At 21.7% G+C, this 20,429-nt stretch overlaps 8 protein-coding genes across 8 annotated transcripts; 6 read left to right on the forward strand and 2 right to left on the reverse strand. All coding sequences in view use genetic code 6, as the record gives it.

The window, feature by feature from the left end:
* Positions 1-645: 645 nt before the first annotated feature.
* TTHERM_000773137 (transmembrane protein, putative) lies at positions 646-2,906 on the forward strand (the record flags this gene model as incomplete). The annotated part of the gene is made up of 9 exons (XM_012799585.1): positions 646-861; positions 948-1,046; positions 1,110-1,298; positions 1,353-1,649; positions 1,704-1,786; positions 1,845-1,942; positions 2,052-2,116; positions 2,166-2,286; positions 2,347-2,906. The coding sequence occupies 9 exons, from the start codon at positions 646-648 to the stop codon at positions 2,904-2,906; spliced, it is 1,728 nt and encodes a 575-aa protein (XP_012655039.1).
* A 781-nt stretch (positions 2,907-3,687) lies between these two features.
* TTHERM_00773160 (peroxisomal acyl-CoA oxidase) lies at positions 3,688-6,340 on the forward strand (the record flags this gene model as incomplete). Its single annotated transcript, XM_001031569.2, has 5 exons — positions 3,688-4,627; positions 4,869-5,199; positions 5,257-5,513; positions 5,576-5,826; positions 5,885-6,340. The coding sequence occupies 5 exons, from the start codon at positions 3,688-3,690 to the stop codon at positions 6,338-6,340; spliced, it is 2,235 nt and encodes a 744-aa protein (XP_001031569.2).
* Positions 6,341-6,760: 420 nt separating this feature from the next.
* TTHERM_00773170 (hypothetical protein) lies at positions 6,761-7,867 on the forward strand (the record flags this gene model as incomplete). Its single annotated transcript, XM_001031570.1, has 1 exon — positions 6,761-7,867. One exon carries the CDS (start codon positions 6,761-6,763, stop codon positions 7,865-7,867), a length of 1,107 nt encoding a protein of 368 aa, XP_001031570.1.
* A 2,125-nt stretch (positions 7,868-9,992) lies between these two features.
* TTHERM_00773180 (zinc finger, C3HC4 type (RING finger) protein) lies at positions 9,993-10,805 on the forward strand (the record flags this gene model as incomplete). The annotated part of the gene is made up of 4 exons (XM_001031571.2): positions 9,993-10,116; positions 10,168-10,281; positions 10,342-10,399; positions 10,490-10,805. The coding sequence occupies 4 exons, from the start codon at positions 9,993-9,995 to the stop codon at positions 10,803-10,805; spliced, it is 612 nt and encodes a 203-aa protein (XP_001031571.2).
* Positions 10,806-14,263: 3,458 nt separating this feature from the next.
* Positions 14,264-15,146, forward strand: TTHERM_00773190 (SNARE ykt6; the record flags this gene model as incomplete). Its single annotated transcript, XM_001031572.1, has 5 exons — positions 14,264-14,349; positions 14,408-14,467; positions 14,527-14,726; positions 14,794-14,930; positions 15,024-15,146. The coding sequence occupies 5 exons, from the start codon at positions 14,264-14,266 to the stop codon at positions 15,144-15,146; spliced, it is 606 nt and encodes a 201-aa protein (XP_001031572.1).
* Positions 15,147-15,682: 536 nt separating this feature from the next.
* TTHERM_00773200 (YKT6-family R-SNARE protein) lies at positions 15,683-16,568 on the forward strand (the record flags this gene model as incomplete). Its single annotated transcript, XM_001031573.2, has 5 exons — positions 15,683-15,768; positions 15,830-15,889; positions 15,946-16,145; positions 16,211-16,347; positions 16,446-16,568. 5 exons carry the CDS (start codon positions 15,683-15,685, stop codon positions 16,566-16,568), a joined length of 606 nt encoding a protein of 201 aa, XP_001031573.2.
* Positions 16,569-17,188: 620 nt separating this feature from the next.
* TTHERM_000773209 (sjogren'S syndrome/scleroderma autoantigen 1 protein) lies at positions 17,189-18,220 on the reverse strand (the record flags this gene model as incomplete). Its single annotated transcript, XM_012799586.1, has 3 exons — positions 17,785-18,220; positions 17,437-17,690; positions 17,189-17,371 (listed from the first exon to the last, which is right to left on the reverse strand). Exons 1-3 carry the CDS (start codon positions 18,155-18,157, stop codon positions 17,189-17,191), a joined length of 810 nt encoding a protein of 269 aa, XP_012655040.1. The 5' UTR covers positions 18,158-18,220.
* A 627-nt stretch (positions 18,221-18,847) lies between these two features.
* On the reverse strand, positions 18,848-20,240 carry TTHERM_00773210 (flagellar associated protein; the record flags this gene model as incomplete). The annotated part of the gene is made up of 4 exons (XM_001031574.4): positions 20,002-20,240; positions 19,441-19,933; positions 19,037-19,334; positions 18,848-18,978 (listed from the first exon to the last, which is right to left on the reverse strand). The coding sequence occupies exons 1-4, from the start codon at positions 20,133-20,135 to the stop codon at positions 18,848-18,850; spliced, it is 1,056 nt and encodes a 351-aa protein (XP_001031574.4). The 5' UTR covers positions 20,136-20,240.
* Positions 20,241-20,429: the final 189 nt, after the last annotated feature.

The following is a 20,429-nucleotide window of genomic DNA, read 5'->3' on the forward strand; positions in this document are numbered from 1 at the left end:
AAATAAAACTAATTAAAAGAATATTGTAAAAATAAATATATTAAAAATGATAAATTTTGTATTCTAAAAAAATAATTTTTAAATAATGCCTTTTTTAATATTAAAAAATTCAATTTATATTTTTGAAATTTAAATTTATTTTTTTATAATATAAATGAACCATCTTTTTCATTATGTTAATCTTTAAAATTCACAAATTAATTGTGGGTTTTTAACAAATAAATTATTCTCATTTAGAAATTTTGCATCTGAAATTTGAAAATTCATTTTTTAAGATTCCAAAATTAAGTAAATTTCTATTTTTAAATGGTATTTATTTTTATATAATCTATAAGAGTTTTGTATTTCTTCTTTAAAATTTATGAAAAACTTAAATATCCAAAAAAACTTATCTTTTAACACATGAGCGAATATTATTATAGTAGTCTTTAATGATTTTAAAAATAATTAGCTTAATTTTATTTATATTTTGCATATTATGGATTTATCTTTAAATAATTCTAAAGGATATTTAATGTGTTCTATCCATATGCAACTTTTTAATATTTTAATATTAAATAAAAGATTAATTTAAATTTTTTTAAGGTTCTTTTTGATAGACTTTTAAGTATTATCAAAACTTTATAATAGAAATAGAATTAGTTCATGAGAAAAAGTTTTAAACTTCTATAGATATTAGTAACTTTAGCATCTTTATATTCAAGATCTAGTTGTTTTAGTGAAGATGCTTAGCTTAGCGATTTGTTGATGTAAATAAATAGTTTTGATTCATAAATATAGCAAGTAGAAAAAGAAATAAAGCTAGTAGAAATCGAAAGGTTAGATAAAATGGGCTTCTTTTAGCAAGGAAAGAAGAGTTAAGTAAATATTTTAAAACTTTTATCAATTAAATTTAATATTTATAGTTTTTCTTTAACTGGAATTATAAAAATTATTGTATTTTCTAGGTAGAAGAAGAGTATTCATTGCGAAATAAATTACCATTAGAATATGTAGAAAATTATAAAATATTTAGGAATGGAGCTAAAAAAAAATTTACTTTAAAGGTAAATTCAGTTCATAACACAAGATTAGTTAAACCTTAAGATATATTTTAATAAACATAAAAGATAGATCACAAAGTTAGAAATATTGAATTCATTCAGTTTAAATAAAATAGAGTAAATAACTTAAACCAAGGAAGCACGGTTTATGATTTTTCAGAACAATATATTATGATAGTTATTACTCAAAACAATTATATACTTCTTTTAGATAGTACTGGTAGAATTATGCATGAATATTATGCAGGTCACAATGTATTTTGCTTATTTTTAATAATTAGAAGTTATTTACTTTGTTATTTTTATTAGGTATTTAAATATGCTATACTTACTTCAAATGAAGAAAATGTTATTTACACTTTAGGAGATGATTTTAGCATCAAATCTCATTTAATAAGACCATTAAAGAAGCAAGATATAGAATGGATTTAAAAACCTGATAATACTACTTAAAGTTCAATAATAAGAATTAAATCTTCAAAGGAAATCAAAATAATAGAGAAATCTTCGAATTCTACTAAGCCAAATGATAAGAAAAAAAATTTGAATCTTCTAATTGAGTATGAAAGCGAATTTAGCATACAATAAAAAAATTAAACTTAAAATGTAAGTTGAATTAGTAAAAGTGAAGCACTTACTATTTTTTTAAATAATATGTAGATTGATTTATATACCGCATTTGAAGTATTTACATCTAAGCAGAATAAATATATTTTATTAGGAGATTAGACTGGCCATATTCAGTAAAGCTTATTTAAAAATAAAAAACTGTTTTATTCTTATTCATTTAAACTAAAAAAGTGTTTACTTTAAAAATGGCACTAAATTTGGAAAAAGTGCACTTAGCAGACACCCAATACTATAGATACTAAAACATTACCCATATCCCCTTTATGCAAGTAATTACTATTTATTAATTAAATATTTTTAGAAATAATTTAAGTATAATAACAAGTTAGAAAAATTTTAAAATATATTTTTAAAAATTTATTAAACTTTTATTAATAGCAAAAAATTAAATTGGATTCTTCAACTATGGAAACCTATTAACTGCTTACCCTCAATGTGACTTAGTAATTAGAAATAATTATGATTAAAATTTAAAATATTTTTGAAATAAAGGCCTATGATGACATTCTTTATGTTGCTATTGATGGACAGCACAGTTAAAATATACTTGCTTTGTAAAAAAATATGGACATTCTTATTTATGACATGAAATCTCAAAAGAGCTCATGCTCAGGTAATTTAAATAACTTAAAAAGTAAAAAATGATAATAAAAATAATTTAAAAATAAATAAGTTTTAATGAAAATAAACTCTGGTGATATAGATGAAATAGATAAAAAAGATCCCAAAAAAGTCTCGATTCAACAAATTCATAACTTTATAATATTTTAATCTCATGATTCGCCTATTGCAAAAGTATTAAATATCACAAATTATAAATCTAAGAATGCTGATATGATGCTAGACGTAGGATTCTATTTATCAGGTTTAGGACCATCGTAATATTAGTTTGATTACATAGACGAAACGAGCTATTTCTAATATCAATCTCATAAGCATAGCAGCAATAATGGGTTGATAGCTTATTTTGAGCATTTAAACACCCCTTCAAATTCTTCTGAAATAACTCTTTTTACAATTTATACTCCAAGTCCATCATGGAATTTTACTGAAAACTTTAAAATGCCTGTCATAGCTATCATTCTTATAGTCTTCTTTTTTGTTTCTTATTGCAGAAAGAAAAAGAAAACAACTCTTGATGAAGCATCAATGGCTAATATTGATAATTTGATTAAAGATATCTAATCTGGCAAAAAGACAATTCCAAACTATAAAAAGGAAAAAGATGATTGATTAATTATTGAATAGATTTTTTAATTGATGAAAAGATATTAGTGCTCACTTAAATAATAATAATTTTGATTTAATTAATTAATAAAAAAAATTTCAATTCCTAAATTTGTGTGCATTTGACAATAAAATTAGATATTTTAGATTTTGCTTAATAAACCATTACTCACCTATTTTTTATAAATAGAACTAATAATTTTGGTAATGATCTAATTAATATTTGACAAAAGATTCAATCCAAAATCATTAAATAAATTAATAAAGCAAAATACTTGAGTCTATATAAAATTTTAAATCATATTTTGAAAAAATAACTTAAAAATTCCATAAAATATTTAAATAACCTCTGTTTTTTTTGTTAGATTAAATTTTATTTCATTTAATTGAATCATTTTTATGTATTTTAGAATTTTCAGTGAGTAAGTCATATATTTTTTAGTTAATCAACTTTTTTTTTTCAAAAATTCTTTGCTTAACTATTAGTAGAAATTTTTGTGAATTATTTACAAACAATAAAAAATGTTAATAATGAATGAATGAACAATAAGTTTTTTCATAAAACTTTTGAAGAAATAAGATACTTCATCATAATTCTTTTGCTTTTATATTGCTTTTTAAAATAATTTAACATTAATTGAGTTAATAAAAAAATGGTAATTACTTTTTAAATGTTAGATTTATTGTCTTTTTTGGTTACTGCAAATATATTTTTACAATAAAATGATAGAGTTTTGGAAGTTATTAAAATTTAAATAAGAGTTTTAAATATTGTTAGTATACTAGCATGATATCTAAATTTAGCCATAAAAATAATTGGGATAGCATCTTTTAGGATACTTAGAACAGAGAAAGGAGAGACCAATTGTAATGTGCTGGCGATGACGAACATGTTTAATTACATAAGAGACTTAATACGTCATCTAAATCTATTAAATAAATTTCAAATAATAATTATTATTAAATGCTTTACTTATAAGCACTTTCTTATCTTTTCTCCTCTGATTTATATCGTTTTAGATCAAGAGAAGATTCTTTGCTGTTATACAAACAAAAAAAATTTAAATAATACATACTTTGTAAATAAATTAAATAGTTATAAACAATAACTCGCAAATAAGGTAGAACATAATTAAAGATTTAATAGTAAGTTTTCATCATGACCTCTCAAACAAACTTCTGTCCTCACGAATTCGCTAAAGTATTAGACGGTAGCTGCCACGAAACTCGTAAAAAATGGAAAGAATTTTCACAAGACCCTCTTTTCATTCCTCGCTATAACATTAGCTTAAGAGAATAAAAGGACTTAGCCCTTGAAAGATTAAAAGTAGTAGCTAAGAATAGAGTCTTTTCAGTTCACGACTTTGCTAAAAACCCATTAAATGTTTTTGCCAATCACGAAATGGCTGCTTGGGTTGATGGTTCACTTGCTACTAAGCTTACTGTTTAGTTAAATCTTTTTGGTGGTACAGTTTACACACTCGGTACTGAAAGACATTTACCTGTAGCTGAAGGTGTTGATACTCTTTCTACTATCGGATGTTTTGCCTTAACAGAACTTGGTTTTGGTAACAATGCTGTTCAAATGGAAACAACCAGTATTTGGGATCCTTAAACTAAAGAATTTATTATCAATTCTCCAACAGTTTTGAGTCAGAAATATTGGATTACAAATGGTGCTCTCCACTGCAATTATGCTATTGTCTTTGCTCAACTCATATTGCCAGGTAATTTATCATAACAAATAGTAGAATAACACTTTTTATTATCTAAAACGAAAATCTATTACATTTTAAAAGCAATTCAAATTATCATTAAAATTATATGAGAATTGTCAAACCAAAAGATAAACATGATAAAATAATATTATCTTTGACAAAAGCTTCCATCCAATCAACTATTTTTTTCTAATTTTAATAAGAAAATCAGTACATTAGATTAAATATTTATTTAATGATATATAAAAAGGCAACTAAAAGGAAGGTGTCCATGCATTCTTAGTCAGAGTAAGAAATGAAGATGGATCAGTTTGCAAAGGTGTTTTTATTGAAGATATGGGAAGCAAGTTCGGTTTGAATGGAGTTGACAATGGAAGATTAAGATTTGATAACGTAAGGATTCCCAGAGAAGCTATTTTAAATAAATTCTCAGAAATGTCTCCTAGTGGATAATTTACTTCTACTATTAAAGACAAGAGATAAAGATTCTTGAAAGTTGCTGACAGACTTCTTTCAGGTAGAATTTGTATTGCTTCTATGCTTATTGGAGGTACTAAATATTGTCTTGCTACTGCTATCAGGTAAAACTCTTTAAAAAATTTTTCTAGCTTATTTATTTTAAAATTTACATAAAATAGATATGGATCATAAAGACTTGCAGTTGGTAAAACAGGAAAATCTGATACCCCAATCATGAACTTTAACTTATTCTAGAACTAAGTTTATCCTTTGCTTGCACGTACTATCACATTGAATGTTGGATTTAATAAAGTAAAAGAAGTTTATGCTGAATCTCTCCTTAAGAAAGAAGAAGCTAGTGCTTTCTTAGTTTGTTTATGCTGTGCTGTTAAACCTCTTATCACCTGGAATTCTAGAGATGTTGGAACTACTTTAGGTGAAATATTTTTATATTATTTCCAAATAAATAAGCTCATAATTATTATCATAATCCAAAAGTTGAAAGAGTTGGTGGTCAAGGATATCTTAGCGTTAACAGATTAAGCGAATTATTACCTTTTGCTCATTCAGGTATTACTGCTGAAGGTGATAACTCAGTGTTAATGTAAAAAGTTGCAAAAGAGCTTCTCACTTTAGTTTCTAAAAACTAGTTCCCCTTCTCAAAGCCAACAAATAGCAGATAAGATATAGCAAAGATGACCAAGATAACCGACATTTAAGTTTTAATTGATCTCATTAGAATTAGAGAAGTAAACAAATAACATTTACAAACAAATTGATAATTAATAAAAATTTAAAATCTATTAGATTGACTTAATTAAAGAAGTTAGTGTTATGACCCAAACCTAAATGAGCCAAGGAAAGGATATCTATGAAATATGGATGGAAAAGGAAAATGCTGCCATCTAAAATTTAGCTAGACAATTCGGTGAAAGAATTATTGCAGATTTTGCCTAATAGAACTTAGCAAATGTTAGATAGGACGTGAAGAGACCTTTGGATTTATACTTCAAGTTACATTTAGTTTCTGTTGTGCTTTCTAATTTAGGATGGTATTTAATGAACAATGTCGTTACTAGTGATGCTGCACGTTCCCTTGAAGAATTAAGAAAAGAATGTATTGTCTAAATTCATCCTATAGCTTTATACTCTGTTAATGCATTCGGTATTCCTGAACATTTACTTTGTGCTCCTATTGCTTAAAACTATGAAACATATAACTCAAAGCCTAATAATGGTGAGCTTATTACTTCAAAATTGTGAAAAATAAAATAAAATATTTATTTGCAAACAAAACATTAAATAAATAAAGTAGAATTGCTTGTTTTTTTTATTCTGAATAATTATATGTTTAGTATTATCTATTTCTATCAACTTAAATAAAATAAAACAAATAAAATTTTACATGTTTTAATTATCAAAAATATAAAATGAAAAGTAAGTAAGTAGAAATTTCTAATAAAATTTAATTTATGATAGATAACAAATACTTTTAATCATTAAAAAAACAAAGAAAGAAAGATACAGTCAATCAATAATAAACAAATACAAAAAATAAATATATTTTTAATTTCTTTCCTACCTACATTCCAGAAGGTTTAAATAATTAAAATAAGTTTTGTTTGCATCTTAATTTAGCAATATAAAAATAAATACTTTCTACTTACTTCTATTTAAAATAAAATGATTATTCATTCTAAGCTTTAATTGATTTTGAAAAGCACTCACAAAAACTCCCTTTATTTTAAATTAAAAAATCATTTTTGTTCTAACCCTTCATAAGAGGAATAGGTCAAAGCTTTAAAAGAAAAAGTTAGATTGAATTGCATATTTGACAGTGAAAAAAAGAATGAGAAGGAGTATAATGATTAAATAGATGAAGCTTTTAGAGTTTACCCAATAGTTTTATAATTATAAAAAAATGAAGAAAACACTCTGAAAGAGCAATATTTAGGTTTATTAGATTTCATCACTACTAAGAAGGCACGTAAAACATTTGATTAAGAAGTAAATGCTCAATTAGTTAGCTACTTGTAACAAAATCTATTTAAAAACTAAATCGAAAATTTCTTAAAAATTGAAAGAATGTCACTAGCTTAGTAAGGAAATGCTTCTTAACAACAATTTCACTTCCTCCATAGAGGACATCTGCAAGTCTTTGGAGTTAGAATGGATCGCTCTTAAAATGAATTCATTCACAAATACACATATTAAAAAAATTAAGCTGAACTAAGATTTACTCGTCGTATAACCTCATAAGAAAAATTAGATTAATTAGATATTAAAGATATTTTGCCTGAAGAATTATAAGGAAAGACAACTAAGATGAAAAAATAAATTGAAGATATAATGTCAAAAGAGACAAAAGAGTTAGATTAAAATGCACCTAAAACTCTTAAAGGAACAATCTTGGATGTAGCTAAAAAATTCGGATATGATTTCAAGGACAATAAAATTGATGGTGCAGAATATTTTAATAAAATATCTTCATACAAAAAGAAGGCATTTGAATCTTTACATAAAAGTGAAGAATATATTCTTGTTGAAGATTTTATGTTAAGAACAACTGAAAGCATTAGAATTAAAGCTCTTTCAGGTGAAGTTTTATGGGAAGATATACCAAAAGAAGATGGTTTATTCCATCATTATATTCGTACAGAAGCTCTATGTGACTTAAATGAAGCTCCATCACTTAAAAATAATAGAAAGAGAATCATCACTGATATTGATGGCAAACTCTTTGGTAATCCTCCATGCTTGGTTAAAAGATTTGATTTAGCAACCAAATGAAATTTATTAATGAAAATATTTTTATGTAACATAAATTAAATCATATTGTATTGTTATTTTTTTTACAAATATAAAACATAAATTGTTTTAAAAACACAATTTTATTTTAAACAAATTATCTCATAATATAAATTATCTCTCATATATTTTTAATTTTCTAATAAATTACATTAAATATATTTATATTAAATAGATATTATAATAAAAGTTACTGGTTTCATTTAGTTAACAAAAGCAAATTCAAATCATATTTGCAAACAAAAGTTCATTTAAATTAATGAACAAAATTGAATAGAGTCAATCCTTTATTTAGATTTAAAATTTTATAACATAACATTTTTTAATTGATACTAAATGTAAATTAATAAGAAAAAGTTAAAAATTTTTCAATAGGGAAAATAAGAGGCTGGTCTGTATTTGAATATAAATAAATAATTAAATATTATGTAAGTGTTTAAAGATATGTGCAAATAATTTTAAATTTTGTATATTTAATAGTTTAATCATATTAATTATTGAGAATTATTTGATAAATAAGCTAGAAAAGATATAAATATTATGAATTACTTTTAAAAAAAAAAATTAATTTTACAGTAACACTATTCTTTTTTTCATAGCCAAAAAAACTTAGTGCTAAATATATTGCACTTAAAATGCATAAATTAGATTACATGCTTAATTTATCAAAAAAAACTTAAATTTTTTTTCAATTTAAATTTAGAAGCAATTTGAAAGAGATTACACTGATTTTAATATCATATGAGAGTATTTATTTTTTTAACATATTTTTTATTGACACAAGTAATAAGAAAATTACAATAAAAAAATTCTTAATAGAACAAGCGAATTTTATTAAAGTTATAACTTTTACATATTTATTTCCACATAAATCAAAATAGTTTCTATAATATTACATTGGCACAAATGTAACAATTATTTCAAAATGCTTTGATTAGTAAATTGGTAATATTATAAATTTATTTATTATATTTTAAAATTGATACTTTTGTGATTAAAATAAATGTAAAGTTATGAATTTTAAAAGTAAATATATTTGTTATTCTTTTTAAATTTGTTAATAAATTTTAGATTACAAAATACTATTGCTTTTAACATGGAAGTATGTATATTGAGAATAATGCGCTATAATTACTGAAGAATTTATTTTTACTGTTTATGTAAATTAATTTATAATTCTATTTTTAGTCTTTTCACTCTCAAATTAATTTTGCCTAAAAATATTACTATTACGAATACAAAAGTTCTTTAATCCTAAATGCTAGAAAGAATTACTGGAAATTTTATTTTAATACAACTTAACTATTTTAATATCAAGTAATTTAAAATTTCATGTAAGGTATGTTTGAATAGGGAAAAATATAATTTTTATAGCATAATAATTTGTTTGGTTTCATTTTTTGTTACTCAAACAAATTTTAATTAGTGATTTAAATATATGATATCACTCACATTACTTTTATTGAAAGGTTAGTTTCTTATTAATTATTGCATTGATTTTAATACTTTGTAATTAACTTAAATTGCACTAATTTATTTTTTACCACTATCTGGAATTAAAGTTATGATTATTTTTTTCATTTTGTAAAGTTATTTGTATTATAAATGTCCTCTTCTGATTTACTAGTGAAATAAAGTTGATGCGCAATTTCAAATAAATGCTAATATTTTAAAATTAGAATATAATTTATAATTTTTAAATTATCATTGCAAAAATTCATAGAATCTTTAAAAAAAATGCAGTAAGGTTTGTATATTCTATGATTTTACATATTTTTTGTATAATTAATAATTAGAAAGCAAAATCTAAATTCAAGATTGCTATTGAAAATAAAAAAGAATTACTTTTCCGTAATATTAAAAGGATCTTACTCAGTTTTTAGATCTAATCAAAATTATTAGTTATATCGCACCATAAATATGTGAAATAATATAATTTAATTATAACACAAAAAAAACTTTATTTCATAAAAATTTCAGAAATACTTAATAAAAAAATACTTAACAGAGTTTAATAAAAAATAATTTTTTTACTTTAAATAAATAAAACTTAGTTAAGAGACAATAAAAAGTTATGTTTGATTCTTACTTATAAAGGGCTAAAAGGATGGAAAAAGTTGATAGCATTTTGACTAAAATAATAATAAAAATTAGTTCATCTTACATATCTTTGATAAGCAATTTCACTTTAATAATTCTTCAAAAGATATAAGGAAGAGACGAAAATCAAAGTTAAATTAACATAATATTGGTAAACATTATTTTTTTTATAGTTTACATAGGGTATTGCGTTATTGAATACTCTTTTATCCAAAATTCTTAGAAAGAACTAATTGATACTAAGCCTATACTTATTCTAACTTTGGAAAAATCTTCTAGTAAAGCAATAGAAACAAGTATTCTAAATTAAATCTAAGAAGATCTCAATAAAAAAAATCTTTATTTTTACATTGTAGGGTATACAATACTATTTGTCTTTGGAATATTTTTCTTTAAAAACAACTACCTTGAATCGTAACACTAACTTATAGTAATATTTTCATTCTTTGGTCACCTTTTAGTCTTACTCAAAAATATTCTATAAGCTATTTATTATTTATTTAGATCTGCTTTTAATAGGTTTTCTGATAAAAAGTTATTATGTGGATTTAAATTTAAGTTATCTAGCCTTTTCTTTAGAGACATTAGTATTTAATAAGCTGAAGACAGCGATAGCCTTCAATCAACTGTTATCAAATAGCTAAGCACGAGCTAAATAATTAATTAGGACTGTAGCATTTGTCTTGATAAGTTATAAACAGGATAAACAGTTTCTATAATAACTGAATGCTAGCATTACTACCATTAAGAGTGTATTGAAAATTGGTTTTAATGCAATAAAACTTGTCCTTTATGCAGAACACAAATATTTATCTTATGAAATCATTCAAAATGATTAAAAACTATATTATCCAGTAATGCACTAATATTTCAATCATAAAATATTCTACTAAAAATCTTCCTAAATTATAATAAATTTAGGATCTATTGTAAATTTTTCCGAAATATTATCATGAATACTAAACACAATTAAATTGAATAGATATGAAAAAAAGAACTTGTATTTAAATAATAGTATTCATTTCATTGCTATTGTAATTTATTATTTCAAAAAGAGTAAGCTCTTCAAAATAACTTAAATCAAAGATGAAAATAAATTAAAACCTCGCAAAAAAAAAAATTAATTAAATAAACAACTAACCATACCACTAATTAATTAACTTACTCAAAATATTTACTCACAAAAACACTAATTTTATTTAATGCATAATAATAATACAAATATATTAATTACTGTTTATTTTTATATTAAGTACTAATTTTAATTTAATTAATAATTATCTCTTTACCTGTAAATACACAAGTAGTTTTTTTATTAAAATTAAAATGTGAATCTAATTCACCCACCTTAAATTTTGATTTCTAAATTTAAATAAAGTTAATTATAATTTTCGTCCAAAAATCTAAAAATTGTGAATGATATTTGTACTTACTTCAATTGATATATATTAGATAAAATAAATAATTAATTTGGAATTATAAGACCTTAAATCTTACTTAAGTTATTTAAGGTATAAATATAATAAAAAATTTTAAAATTTAATAAAGTAGTTATTGAAAACGTATAAAATTTGATTTAGTATCCTTTTATATCTTAGATAAATGTTAGAGAAATTTTTTATTAATATCAATCAGGTTCAAGCATCCAAATTAAACCTAATTAATTATTTATTACACTGTAAACCTACATTTTATGGGTAATCACTTGATACTAACAAAATTAATAATTTTTAAGTAGCAATTTATAGATGAAAGAAATAAATAAACTAGGAATTCAGTGATAAAAATTTATAAATACAGCAAACATATTCAAATTGAAGTAAAAATATTCAATCAATTTTATAATTCAATATTAACAAATAAAATTGAAAGCAACCATTTTAAAAAAATAGATTAAAAATATGATTTACTTTTTGTTTGCAAAAGACGAAAACGACCCATGTCTGTTATCTCTAAAGCTCAAAAATAGAATAAAAGAGACATCTCTATAAATACTAATTTATGCCCTGAGTCTCGGATATAATTTCTATGGTATTTTTTTCAGCAATGTCTTTATAGGCTAGGATAGGAATATTTATTTGTTAAATATTACTCTTAACATCCTATATTTTTCAGTTTATAGCTTATTCTTGGTCTAATAAATAAATAAGCTTGATATTTTTCTGAAAAGCATGGATGGAGATTTACCTATAACTAAAAAAAGCTATGAAACAAATACAAATAATAAAGAAACTCTTTAAAATATTAATTTATTTTTAAACCATGACCAAAATTTAAATAATAATCTCATTTTGCTTCTAGGTTTTGGCTTGTTTACCTAGTTTTTGGTGTACGAATTAAAAAACTCTTCTGATATCTTAGAAAGTGTGATAAAAATAACATTTATATATGCAGGTCAATTGATATGTATGATTCAGTTATTATTAATAATACTACAAAAATTAGTTTTTCTTATCAAAAAATTAGTTGAAAAATTTACCAATAAAAATTTAATTTTACTGGAAACATAATCATCTCCTTAAGTATATAATTCTTAAGAATCTCCGAAAATTGAATGTCCAAAGATATAAAATCATGAAATGCTTGTTGATAAATAAGCATAGGAAGAAAAAATATTAAATAATATATAAATTTAATGACAAATTGCTTATTACACTAAAATTTTGATAAATTATTTTTACATGTTTAAAGGTGTCTTTTATATTACTCATATTAAAAGTAAAACTTAATAAGGTTCATTTATTTTCTATCTTTTAAATTTAATTAATTAGCTAATAGGTGTTACTATTTTTTACTTTATACTGTTTTGCACTGATTTATCATAATTTAATTAAAATAGTCGCTAATAATAAGGCTGGTTTGTGATTTATAATTTTGTATGTACATTTCTACGAAATTTAATTCTTATTACATAATGATAAAAATATTTAATTCTGCATGCCTATTTTAACTATTCATGAACATAAAAATTAATTCAGCAAATAAAAAGAGTTTACACATTTCTACAATTTTTAAAGTTATTCGAAATTTTATGCATGAAAGTACTAATGGTTTAAAATTAGACTTTAAAATAATGGATCATCAAAATGGTTTTTCTTTTTGTTTGCCTTTTATCTAAATATTAACAAAAATATCAATTATATCAAAAAATTTCATTTTTATTTATGATATTATAAATATAAAGAAGTAAACTGCATGCAAATTATACAAACTTTAATTTTTTATTATATGTAAAGTGATTAAGTATAAGTTGCAAATTATTATTATATTCAATACAATGTTTTAATAGAAATTTAAAACTCAAAACAATACAAGTATTGTTAAAAAATTAATTTAAATTAGTGGTCAGACCTACAATTATGCAGCAAGAAAGAACCCAAATTCTTTGAATTTCTTCAAAACCAAATAATAGTTAAAACAATCTTTATGTTCTGATAGAATACAGAAAAATGAATAATTTCATATTTCTTTATATTTTGTTTCTTTTATTTACCAACATTTATATAAAAATTGAGAAAGAAATTTTCTTAAAAAAATGCAGATTTTACATTTTAAATTTATTTTTAATAAAATTTATTATCAATAACATAATAAAATAATATCATAAAATACATTATATTAATTTATTTAAAATTAAATTTTATATTTTATAAAATGCTCTTAATTTAAAAAATAAGATGACTTTTGTCATATTCAAATATTAATAGATTAAATAATTAACATAATTTTTATAAATCACTAAAATATTTAAAATTTTACATTTTCAAATATTAATTTTTCTAAAATAACTGAATATAAAAAATTTATAAATGTAAATTTAATTTAATATATTTTTTTTAAGAAACATATTTTTAATAAATTAATTAACTAATACCTTCAAATTTATTTCAAACTATACTATTTATTTAAGATATGTGATAGCTAATGATTTTTGAATATTTTTAAAGAATATTTGTAGAAGTGTTTATTATTTATAAATACAAAATTATATTTATAATTAATTCTAAATACTTTTCTGAAAAAAAAATTACTTTATAATTAGAATGAGGTTTATTTATACATATAATTAATGGAAAAAATTATATGATTATTTGGGTATTATTTTTAAAATATTGTCAAACAGAATTACTTGTTTGTTTGTTGTCTATATTTAATTGATGATTCTTTGAAGTTTTTTTCTTTAAAAAAAATAGATAAAAGAAATATTACAATATTGTAAAAAATAGATAATACAAAATAATATAAATAAAGCTTAATATAAAAGACAAAGTAGGTGAAATGAGATTAATTTCTATGCATGTTTTGAAATGGGATCCCGAAAATCCAATTTTTTTATCCTCTGCTTATGAATTAGGATTTATTAGGTAAATTCGCTTAAATGATATTAATATATTGAATTTATTATAATGTAAAATTTATTAGTTGGTATTAGCGTCCATTTTTCAAAGAAACTTTAAATTTCGGTGTTAGAACTATGACAGCGTAATATTAAATAGTCATACGTTTTTATAAGAGGTTTAAAACAATATTTATAATAAAAGTCGTGTTTAAAAAGGTGATAGAACAGTTGTATAATTAGATGAAGCTAAAGCTATGGCATATGTTGTAGTATCAAATGATATAGCAGTAGTTATAGTATGTGATGAAGAATACCCATAGAAGACTCCATTTGTAATAATTAGAGAAGTTTTTTCTGAATTTTTCAAATTATTCACTGCCTAGTAAATTGGAGATATAAAATGTAATTTTTTTCATTGGTTTATTTTTGATATTCAAAGAAAACAAAAATATATAATATTAATTAATAGCTGATACAAATCTTAAGTTTGAGAGACTTGAAGTAATGGTCAAAGAATATTAAGATTATAAGAAAGCAGATAAGTTAGCTCAACTTGAAAGCAACTTAAAAGAAGTCCATGAAATAACTCATAAAATAATGGGAGATGTAAAATATTATCTTAGCCTTTTTTTATACATTTATGAAAAATTTACTTGCGAAAATATAATTTTGTTATAAATTGTTGTTTTTAAAATTAAGTTACTGAGAAAGGGTGAAAAGCTAGAAGAATTAATGGCAAAAAGTAAAGATATGGGTAGTGTTAGTGTTGATTTTTATAAAAAATCTAAAAAATTAAATTCACGTTGTTGTTCTTTGATATGATTAAGAAAATTGGTTTGTTAATCATAATGGTATTTAATGCTATTTAATAATGTTATAAATAAAATTAATAAATAAAAAATAATTTTAAAAATTAATAATTCAATATATAAAATATATTCTATGTGATAACTTTATCTTGTATACACTATCTTATTAAGCTACTTGTATTTACATTTTTAAGTTAAAAATATGTAATCTCTTAAATTATAAAACTTGGCTGATCATAAATTAATTAATTAATTTTTTTACTTATTTACACGTAAATAAAAGCTATTAACTAAAAAAGAATTTATAGAAGTTTATATATTATTTTATTAAAAAAAATTCATATTTTTTTAACAACTACATCTATTTAGTTTTTGAAGTAGATCAAATATAAAATCTAATCATTTTGGTTTTATTTTTACTTAAATATTTAAAGAAATAATTAAACAGGATTTATTGCACTTAAATATACTTGAAATGTTATTGTTTCAAAAAATTTTTGTAAAGAATAAATAATAAAATAAAATTATAAAATTGAAAGTAATATTTACATGAGACTTATTTCTATGCATGTCCTGAAATGGAATGCTGAGAATCCTATTTTTTTGTCTTCAGCATATGAATTAGGATTTATTAGGTAAGATTATGAATCTATTAAAATCTGAAGTCAAAATAAACATTTTATATTTATTTATAAGTTGGTACTAGAGATCATTTTTTAAAGAAGGATTAATTTTTGGAGTGAGAACAATCACAGGGTAAAAATAAAAATATTTTATTCTGCTTACAATATAATTTAAATTTTTTAATAAAGACGTGTTCAATAAGGCACCAGGACTGCTATTAAATTAGATGAAGCAAAAGCTATTGCATATGTAGTTGTATAAAATAATAGAGCAGTAGTTATAGTTTGTGATGAAGAATACCCTTAGAATGTTCCTTTTATTATAATTAGAGAAATATTTTCTGAATTAGATAAAATTATTACTAATGAATAAGTGGGAGAACTTAAAGGTATTTTTAAATTGATTCTATCTTGAAAATTGTAATATAATAACTATTTTTTTATGAATTTTTAGAAGATACAAATATCAATTTTGAAAGACTCTAAGTAATGGTCAAAGAATATTAAGATTATAAGAAAGCTGATAAGTTAGCTCAGTTATAGAGTAACTTATAAGAACTTTAGGAAATCACTTTTAAAGTAATGACAGATGTAATATATTATTTGTTATTTTTTTTAATTTTTCTGAAAAATAGAATTTAATAAAAAAAATACTTCTACTTATGTTAAATTATTTTTAAAATATTAAGTTAGTTAAAAAAGGTGAGGATTTAAAAGTACTTATGGAAAAAAGTAAAGATTTAAGTTAGGTTAGCGTTAATGTTTATAAATAAAGTAAAAAATTTAATTCAAGATGCTGTGTTTTAATTTGAAAACAAAATATTTCAATTTGTTTTTTAGTATGTTTTTAAATTAACAAAAAACAATTTTTTAATAATTACATATAAAATAAACTAACTATTTTTATTTATTTTTTAATTTATTTATAACTAATGTAATTATATTTGAAGATGAAAGAAGAAAAGGTTGTACATCAATGGTTGGCATAATATTACTATATATTTAAATATATAGTAAAGATATTACAATTTAAAATTTACTTTATTGTGCTTTTTTTCAAAATAAAGCTTGGCATAGTACCCTCCCATAAGCTATAAACTAGTATTTTTCTTTTTAATTGTCAGAGAAAAAATATTTTTATATTGAAATACTTAAAAATAAAACATTTATATTACAAAATATTAAATTTTTTGTTTTTTTTATAACACTTATAATTTACTTTATTGTGCTTTTTTTTTCAAAATAAAGCTTGGCATAGTACTCTCCCATAAACTATAAACTTGTATTTTTCTTTTTAATTGTCATAGAAAAAATATTTTTATATTGAAATACTTAAAAATAAAACATTTATATTACAAAATATTAAATTTTTTGTTTTTTTTATAACACTTATAATTTAGTTTTATAGCCATTTTTATTATTTATAACTAATTCACTATTATTCAAGCTTCTTTTGAGCTTCTATTAGTTCTTTAAGAGAAGTCTTTATTATGTTATCTACTACAGCTATTTAACCTTATTGAGTATACAAATCTATTTATTTTTCATAGAAATCTGCAGTTTTATTTAAAATTCTTTGCAATGTGCTATAGAATTTCTACTTTTCACCTGAATCCTAGTTATAATGTGGTAATATTTGTTAATACATACTTGATGTAAAGTGAAAAATAATTAAATTACTTAAATTGGTTGTTAAGATTATACTTAAGGTTTTAATTCAACCTTTTCTTTTTCAACTATAGGTACCTATTATTTTACTTCTTAAGGCTTACTTTATTATTACTAGCTAACTTATTATTTTGGTTTTTCTTGCTATTAAACTCCATCTAATTGAGTTGAAACTATATCATCAAATTCTTTTTTTGTTTTAACCCATTTACATCCAACACAAGTATATTCACCTTTTTTGCTTTTCATAATTGGAGCCAAGCAAACTTTTGTAATAATATATGAATTAATGATTAAAAAATGCTTCAATTTCTATTATTTAATTATTTTTATCTGTTTAAAATTTTTAAATAATATTACCTGCACAGCATTCTTACAACATAGCGTATCCTTATAACAACTTTTAAGAAAGAAGCTTAGAAATTTCATCAGTACGTGAAGTAGGAGCGTTTTTATTCATATTCCACTTAAATTCATATTCATCAAAATCTGATTCGGAGTCATCTTGTTGTTTTTTGGTGTTTCCGACTTACTCTTATTTTTTTGAATTAGATTATTCTTCTTAATTAAAGATAATATCAGCTTCAATCTTGCATGGTTTATCGCATTTGATGCAGAAAAGGGACTTATCTTTAGGATTATAAATGATGGAAAAATTACAAATGGGGCAATTTGAATCAGTTAACTTCCACCCTTCATCTAACTTTTTGTTTAATTAGCTAAAGAAACTCATTGATTAACTTATTAATTTAGATATTTTTTTTAGAAATTTAGTAAAATTTTAAAATTAATTATTTGTGAAATTTAACATATATTAATTAAGCGAACAGAAGATATTTATAATTAAAAAGTAAAGCATTAGATAAATTATTAGCTTAGACTAATTTTTATCAGATATTTTAATTACAAATTCTTAAATAATTTGCAAATTTTAAAATCAATTATATATATCTAAAATAAATATACAATATTTTAAAGATATTTTTTTCTAAATATTTCTAAAGCTTTCAGGCAGATAATTCAATAGCACTTAAGAAAACTTTAAATTATAAAAATTAAATTGCTATTATAAAATTTCAAATTGTTTAATAAATATGCATTAAAAATTAAAAAACACAAACATTTTATTTTAATAATATTATTATTTTATTTTTTTAAAATTAATCTTATTTTTCAATATTTTCATCTTTACTTTCTTTTATACTTTCACTAATTATAGTTTTAAAATCGCTCAATTAGCTCATATGATTTTTAATTTTGAAATAGTAACTTTTACCTTAAAATATTTTAATAATAAAAAACAAGTAGTTAAAAATCAAATTAAATTGATATTATAAAAATTTTATATTATTGATAAAATATATATGAATGAATAATAAAAATAATAAAATTATATTATATTAATATAAATAATTTGATTATTTCATTTTTTTTGAAATTAATCTTATTTTTCGTACTTAGCAGCTTCACTTTCTTTTTTACATTCAGCAATAATAGTTTTAAAATCGCTCATGTAGCTCTTAATGATTTTTAATTTTGAAATAGCCTTTTTACCTTGAAATATTTAAAAAATAAAATTTATATTGAAAAAAAGAAAAATAAATAGAAATACTCTTTTCTTCGTAGTTATCCTCTATATCTTCATTACCATCATATTTATCCTTTCCAGTTTTCTTTTTATCACGTTCCACTTTCTTTTCAGTTTTCTTTTCTTTTATGTTTGCTTTTTCACCTATATTCCTTTGGTTTTCTTCAAAATCAGTCTTTATTTTATTCATTCCTTCCATACATCTATTATATAAATTATCTACAGCCATAAGTATTCTTCCTAAATTTAGGTTTTTATCACTAGATTTTTTATTTGAATCTTCAACAAGACTTTACAGTTGCATTTTCTCATTATTTTTTTCCTTGAATATAATAATAAATTATTAAATAAATATCATTTATTTTCATCATTTTACATGTAATTTTATAATATTAAAATATAATGATCAAAATACATAATCCTTTTACCTCTAATTTTTTTGTGAGCTCCTTAATGTCGTTATTTAACTGAAGGATTTCTTAATTTTTATATTTTTAAAATACTTAAATTTGGTGCTTAGTTTCTTCCTGCTCCTTTTCAAGTTATTTGTGCTCATTTTATAGATTTTAGTTGCTTGTACTTAAAGTTTTATATCTATTTGAAATTTCTGCTAAATCTTAATACTGATCACTATGAGCCTTTATCACACTATCTAAATATTCTTCATATTTTTTCAAGGCCTAGACTTTAGCTTCAAGCTTTTATTATTGATTTTATAATTCTTCATATTATCCTTAAACTTCTTTAATATCTTTATCTTTTTAATCTCTCTATTTAGTTTCTTCTTAAAGACGCTTCTCAGCTCTATTCTTTTTAGCTTCATTATCTTGCAAAAACTTACAATAATTGATCAGTTAGGCTTAAATATTTTAATCTTAATCTCTCAGATCATCTTCTTTCCTTTTGAATTCCTCTTCTTACCTTAAAATGGTGTAACAGAATATTAATACACAATTCATATTTATAAAAAGTATTAATAAACTACATACTTTTTGAATTCTTCTTTTTAAGCTTCGAATGCTTCATGTATCTCGTACATTTTTCTTCTTTTTTCAAGAAGTTTAGTAGCAGGAGATACTGTTTCAAAATTGCTGGGACCTTTTTATTTTTGGCTATTTTTCATCTTATTTATTATGCAATCAATCTATTAATTATTTAAAATTTTTACAAGTAATAGTTTTAATTAAGGTTAGTTGTTTGATTATATCAAATAGTAATTGGATGGTTTCTTTTCTTCAAATCAAATTATAATTATAGTTAAAACTTGAAAGTTAATTTTTCATTTCATTTTTAAAATATTTTTGAACTCAATAAATAATTTATTTTCAAAAATCGATAATAATAAACAAAGTAAATCAATAGATATTGGTCAAAAACTATTGTATGGAAAGTGGGTAACATTTATAAATTATACTGA

Source organism: Tetrahymena thermophila (genome assembly GCF_000189635.1).
Source record: "Tetrahymena thermophila SB210 genomic scaffold scf_8254449, whole genome shotgun sequence".
Lineage (NCBI taxonomy): Eukaryota > Ciliophora > Oligohymenophorea > Hymenostomatida > Tetrahymenidae > Tetrahymena > Tetrahymena thermophila.